Source organism: Leucopleurus acutus (genome assembly GCF_964270905.1).
Source record: "Leucopleurus acutus genome assembly, chromosome: 9".
In the NCBI taxonomy this organism is placed as follows: domain Eukaryota; kingdom Metazoa; phylum Chordata; class Mammalia; order Artiodactyla; family Delphinidae; genus Leucopleurus; species Leucopleurus acutus.
This window is the reverse complement of record NC_139144.1, coordinates 97,993,882-98,000,373: the sequence shown is the minus strand read 5'-3', so window position 1 is coordinate 98,000,373 and position 6,492 is coordinate 97,993,882. Positions and strand designations below refer to the sequence as shown.

The following is a 6,492-nucleotide window of genomic DNA, read 5'->3' as shown; positions in this document are numbered from 1 at the left end:
GAACGCCCTGGCCCTCTAGGGCGAGCTTTCCGACCGCGACCCAGTAGGCGGGCTCTCGCCCACGCCCCACGTGCAACCCCCACCCACCGGGGAGGGGCCGCAGCGGAGCCGCACCTGCCCCGGCTTGGGCCTCGGCGGGGGCGGGAAGCGGCGTGGCCCCCGGGCCTCGGCAGCCCGCAGCTGCCCCAGGCACCGCCCTCCCGAGTGGGCCTCGCCGGCGGCGGGGTGAGGGCGCGGGCCCCCCACGCTCGCAGCTCCACACACCTGCCCGAGCGCGAGGCTTCATTAGGCGGCGCGCAAAAGCAGTCCGACGGCCGCGTGCTGGAGTCCACGCAATGGAGCTCAGCTCGGAGCGCGGCCCGGAGCCGCGGGGTGAGTGCGCGGGGGCCTGAGGGGCTGGGGCCCAGCGGCAGGCCGAGGGTAGGGGGTTGGAGGGGAGTTGAGAGGGGCTGGACGGGGCGGGGGGGCCAGGGAGCCCACCACGCCGCGCCCCCCATCCTTGGCGTTCGGATCTCCGAGGATGAAGGGAAGAAAAGCAGGGCCGTGATTCTTCTGCTCTAGGTTCCCACACCCATCACCTTTCTTACCGGGGCCTATCACCCGGATACGTCGCATTTATTGAGCACCTACTGTGTACCGGGTTTGCTAGGCTACGAGCGCCCCTAAAATGCTGTAAAACCGGTGTGTCTCTCCTTCCCCATTTCACCATCCAGCCTCTGCGCTTCATGACGCCATAAAGGCCTGCAAACCCCCTTCACCAGCTTGTACCCTAGGAAACAATCTGACAAAGCAAGCGCCTTAGCCCTTGACCTACAGCTTTCTTACACATCGTTAGAAAGTCATTCCTTAAGACAGCCTATCTCATGCAACTTTCATTAAAAAAAAAAAAAACAACAAACTGGCTCTTAGTAGTGAGCATCCTCTTAAAAATGTTCCAATTTAGTTAGAAATGATAAAGCAGCTCCTTGAGCTGAGACGGTTTGGGATCTGGAGGTTATGAGTAAGTTGGGAGGGGAATGGGGGCGGGGTTGGTGACCCCAGGAAGGACTCTGTCTAGTGGTCAAGAGCACGGCACTGTATGAGCTTGGGCAAACCACTCAACTTTGTCATCCACGTTTCTCCATATTAGAATGAGCTATACATATACCTTCCCCACAAGGATTAAATGCATGCTGGACTAATCTTTGAAAGGTGCCTAGCGCAATGCCTGGGACACGGTAAACTCCTGATGAATCAGTCATAGCTCAGAGAAGGACAGACAAGCTTGGAGGATGAGTGCCAGCCAGGTCACCCTTCCTTACCTGTAAAAGGAGGGCGCTCACCTGGGCCCGAGGCCCCTGAGTGAGGTTCTGCTTTGCAGGGAGGGGACGGGGGTGTGCATGAGGGCGAGGAGGGTGGCCGAGGACACAGTGAGTTCTGTGGGAGGTCAGGGTGGACATTCCTGTTGGCTCCTTTGATGTCCTTGCCTGGGCTCCCGGAGACCACTCCGTCCCGCCGCGTCCCTGCTCTGAGCACTGATGCCTGTGTCTGCCGCAGGAACGAGATCCAGTCTGAGAAACAGCAGTCTCCATCGATTCTTCTCTCTCTTCCCAGAGTCCACGCCAACATGTGTCCCCTAGAAACCCCTGAATAGATGCCTGTCCCTCAAACTCACATTCCAGGTCTCGGGGAGAAAACAGGGAACTCACAGAGAGTAAGTTCCCCCCAAATTAGGACTGCACGCCTACTGTCTAGGTGCGCGAGCTCAGGCTCCTCGTGGCTGCATCTACTTGCTTTTGCGTTTCCAAGCTGTGGGATCATCTAATTTGACCCTCACAGTAGCAGAGTTAGGAAGGTACGCCTGGAACGATTACCCCATTTGATAAGTGGACAAATTATAGCTTCAGATCAAACAGAACACCCGTCGCAGACCAGGAAGCAGCAGGCCCTCCTGGTCCAGGCTGTTGCTTCTCCCGGGCTAAGGTCAGCGGGTGCTGGCTCTCCACAGGTCAGGAGGGCGGAGACAAGCCCCCGGCTGCCAGGCTAGAGGAGGAGGAACCACTGCAGAGTTCAGCCCCCCACACTCGGGAAGCCCCAAGTGAGGACGTGCCCCTCTCCTGCGCTGCTCCCGGGGAGAAGCAGCCATCAGAGGCCCCTGGAGAAGTAGCTGGGGCCGGTGCTGGGAGAACCTGCCAGCGCCAGGGCTCAGGGGCTCTCCGCAAAGACAGAGCCCTGGGCCCGCCTAGACCCCAGCCTCAGGGGGAAGGGCATCGTCTCCCGGTGCGAGAGGGGAAGCTGGGGAAGAGGCCCTACTCTCCAGCCGCCGGTAAGCAGAAAAAGCCTAACGCTGTGGGTCTGGACTCCACGGCATCTCCCAGTGTCGCTAACCCAGCCCGGGCCACGTACAACCCAGTGCCTTGTGGGTCAGGCCGGGGCTCCTGCCATCTGGCCAACCTCCTCAGCACGTTGGCCCAGAACAGCCAAAACACAGACCAGAAGAAGTCCCCGGATGTGACCTGCCAAGGCCGGAAAAAGACGCGGACTCTATACCGCTCGGGTAGGTCCCTGAAGGCGAGCGGAAACCTAGGGGACCTGGCCTCATCTCTGGGAAAGCTGGGCTCAACAGAGCATGCAGCAGCCCCAGGAGAGAGGAGTGTGGTTGGTTTGTACATCACCTTGGCCGGGTCCTCCCTTGACCTGTGCAGGCCATGACCTCTGACCTCAGAGGGAACGGTTGGGTTTTCTCATCAGAATATGAAATTGGGCCCAGGGTAGAAGGGGCAGGAAAGTAAACACCACACAGTTCCCTGCCACAAAGCCTGAGAGACAGGAGGCCCCAGCCCAATGGGGAGCTTAGTCGCAGGGCTCTGGGGAGGCCCTCGGGTTGGGGACAGCGGTCCCCTCTGGAGGGTATCTGTTTTTCTCCTCTGCTTCCGCATCACTGGTGTTCATCCTCAAGCCAGTGTTTTCTTCTTCCAGACCAGCTGGAGGAGCTAGAAAAGCTCTTCCAAGAAGACCACTATCCGGACAGCGATAAGCGCCGGGAGATTGCCCAGACGGTGGGAGTCACCCCCCAGCGCATCATGGTAAGGGTACTTGCCCTCAGTCTCGGGGTGGAGGAGAACCCACGCGCCGGCACTCTGGGAGAGCCCAACAAGTACTCAGCACCTCTCGGACAGGGGCTGGGGTGAGGCCTCAGATTGGGCTGTGTTCTTGCCTGTTTCCACGCTGCCACAGCCTTAGAATACGGGAAGAGCAAAGTGCCTCAGAGGCCATCTCGATGAACCTTTCCCTGCCAGCCTGAGCGCTGCAGTGACCTCCTACAGTCACGGAGACATCATGGGACAGCGGGACTGAGCCTCAGGCTCTACCCTGTTTCTCAAGCTCTTCGGGTGTCTCTCCCCTACAGGTGTGGTTCCAGAATCGCCGGGCAAAGTGGCGAAAAGTGGAGAAAATGACTGGGAAGGAGAGCACGGACGCTACTGCTGGCCCTGCCCTCAGCCCCACCAGCAACCAGTGCAGGTAAGCCTTTCTCCTCTTCCGGGCCCATCCCCGTGGGCAGGAATTGGGGGCTAAGCTGGGATTCTGGGCTCTAGGGGGAGAAGGGACTGGAAGGCTGGGCATAGGGAGTTGTTGGCTAATAGAGGGATTTTGACTGCATGAGGTTGGGAAGTTGCCCAGTGCCTTGTAGGAGGCGCAGTTTGGAAATCTGGGTCCCTTTCCCTACACTGAAGCCCCAGTCTGAATCCAGGGACTGCCCAAGCTACAGTCTTCGCTCGTCTCTCTCTAGTTCTGCAGCCGGACCGCCACCTGCTGTGCCCGTGGACCGGGAGCCTGGGACCTTCGCTCAGGAGTCCCCGCTGGATCCCCTTCCAGGTGAGCTGACCACCTTCCGAGGGTTGTCTGGGGAATACAGCGGCGCGGAAGACAGCAGAGTCAAAGGGCTGTTTCTTGAAAGACCTGGGAGTGGCCGGAGCTCCCCACGGTTTCGTTCAGGGGGACCCGGGCTTTGTGCACTTGGACCACGCCCAGCACTGCCAAGGCTGCCCCCCACTTTCGTACTCTTACAACCCCCCTTTGACCTCTGTTCCTAGAGCCCCCCATGCTGCTGACATCTGACCAGACTCTGGCCCCGACCCAACAGAGTGAGGGTTCCCAGAGGGTGGAAGTGACCCCACCACTCTTCAGCCCCCCACCTGTCCGAAGAGCCAACCTTCCTTTCCCCCTCGGCCCCGTGCACACCTCCCAGCTGATGTCTTTGCTGCTGGATACCCCAGGCAACGAGAGCAGCCGCAAGGATGGCCCTTGTGGGTCGTGGGGGACAAGGTACGCAACCTAATGGCGGTGGTACTTATCCTGGGGGAGGTACGGGAGGAGGAAAGATAGATGGAGCTTGGGAGGCGGGAGGGTGACTGAGAGAAGCAAGGAGTAGTAAATGTGGTGAGGATTAAAAGGGTAAGTGGATTGGGGTGCGAAGGATCTAGGACATCACAGCAGTAGCGCAGGAACGAGGATGAGAAGCTAGAGCAGGAGAAAGAACAGGAGGTGGCAGGTCTGGGGTCGTGGGGATGGGGGAGGGGAGGGGAGCCTCGCTGCGCGGTAGGAATGGGGCCGCCCCCCGAGCCGCACAAAATGGTCCTCTGGGGGCTTCCCTGGTGACGTAGTGGTTGGGAGTCCGCCTGCCGATGCAGGGGACACGGGTTCGTGCTCCGGTCTGGGAAGATCCCACATGCCGCGGAGCAGCTGGGCCCGTGAGCCATGGCCGCTGAGCCTGCGCGTCCGGAGCCTGTGCTCCGCAACGGGAGAGGCCACGGCAGTGAGAGGCCCGCGTACCGCAAAAAAAAAAAAAAAAACAAACAAACAAAAAAACACTCCTCTGTCTCTCTCAGCGTCACGCCACCCCCCGCCTGCTCGTACTTGGAGGAGCTGGAACCCCAGGAATATCAACCCAGCAGCCAGCCAGGACCGTTCCAGTTCTCCCAGACTCCACAGAGCCAGCTTTTCCAACACCCCCAGCCCCAGTTTCCATACCTGCACCCCTTCCCCTTCCACATGCCCAGCTCCCTGACCCCTCCACTGCTGGAAGACTCTCTGTCTGCATTGTCCTATGGCCCCAGCGGGGGCACATCCCAGGGCTACTTCCCGGGCCCTCCATCAGGGCAGATCCTGCTGCAGCCACCTGCTGGGAACATGGGTGAGTCGGGGCTGGAACAGAAAGGGGCCTCTGGTGACTGAGGACGGTGAGAAGGGAGACAGCCTCGTGAGCTGGAGGGAAGGCATGGGGTGAGTGAATCACTGTTACTTACAGAAAGCCCGCTTGTCCTTATGAAGCTCTCCTTCCTCCAGTTTCTCGGAGGTTTCAGAGCCGAGTAAGACTCAGCAAGAGAGCTTTGGAGTGAGGAAACGCAAAGTTTAAAGTCCAGCTCAGCTCTGGGCTCTCCTGAGGTTCCTGGATTCTGAAACGGGGATAATATTCCCATATCTTAGAGGGCTTGCTGAAGATTAGGAACCACAGGTGTGGAATACTTGGCACGGGATAGGTGGGAGCTGATGTGAGTATCCGATGGGCCACCTGGACCCTGAAATCCTGGAAGTGACCATCTTAGGAGGACTCAGTTCCAGCAGAAGGGGAAGAAAGATGCTGGTTCCCAGTCTCCTGCCTGCGCGAGAGGGCACTCACTCGGCCTGACCCACGGTCCACTTTGTGTCACTGTGACCCAGACGTAGGACCTCGAGACAGGAGCCTGCCTGCTGCTGAGGGGAGACTCGCTCCAGGGTCCTAACCCGTGTTTCTGTGGAGCAGGGGGGGCTCTGTCACAGAGCACGTTGAGCGTGGTCGGTGCCCATCATCCTACTTACTCTTTGCTTTGCTCTTGGATCCCACAGGTACAGTCCCCTGGAATGACCCCTGCTTGCCAGACCTGCCCTTCCCCAGTTCCTTCTGTCCACCAGCTCTGGGGGGCCCCCCGGGAGGGGACGGCTACTTCCTGGATCTGTTTGCAGCCCCTTGTGCTCAGGCTTCGAGCAGGCAGTCTTCTCCAGGCCTCACCCGGCTTCCTGAAGGGACCAGGCCCGGCGCGGAGCCCCTACTCAGCAAGGCCCAAGAGGAGCTGCCCACCGCCGCTGTGGAGCTGCCCTCAGCCCCCGAGGAGGGCCGAGAGGAAGACCAGACCGGCCATGGCCCCTAGTGCTGGGGCCGAGGAGTGAAGAGGCCCCCCTGCTGGGGAGGGTTGGGACGCCCCAGAGTAGACGGCGGGTGAAGTGTTAGGAAAGCCTGGAGTCTATGGATGGGGGTGGAAGTAGGGCATTTCCCCCTCTGTGGACTCATCTTTCCGGACACTGATTTGGGAAGGAAGAGGCCTGGCCCTGCCCTTTTCCCCACACCTCTGGATGGTGGCCCTGAAGAAAGAGGGTGGCCTGTGTCACCTCCGAAGTTTGTATCCATTTGTTTTCTTGCCTCGCTACGCAGACGAGCCACAGTGTCCACTGGAAGCAGTAAACTAGTCTACCCTT

The 6,492-nt window shown here is 59.8% G+C and overlaps 1 protein-coding gene across 1 annotated transcript; it reads left to right on the top strand.

Moving 5' to 3' along the window:
* Window positions 1-1,203: 1,203 nt before the first annotated feature.
* Window positions 1,204-6,167, top strand: NOBOX (NOBOX oogenesis homeobox; the record flags this gene model as incomplete). Its single annotated transcript, XM_082846241.1, has 9 exons — window positions 1,204-1,217; window positions 1,662-1,693; window positions 1,988-2,536; window positions 2,959-3,065; window positions 3,389-3,501; window positions 3,770-3,855; window positions 4,074-4,305; window positions 4,869-5,173; window positions 5,866-6,167. The coding sequence occupies 9 exons, from the start codon at window positions 1,204-1,206 to the stop codon at window positions 6,165-6,167; spliced, it is 1,740 nt and encodes a 579-aa protein (XP_082702367.1).
* Between the last annotated feature and the right edge of the window lie 325 nt (window positions 6,168-6,492).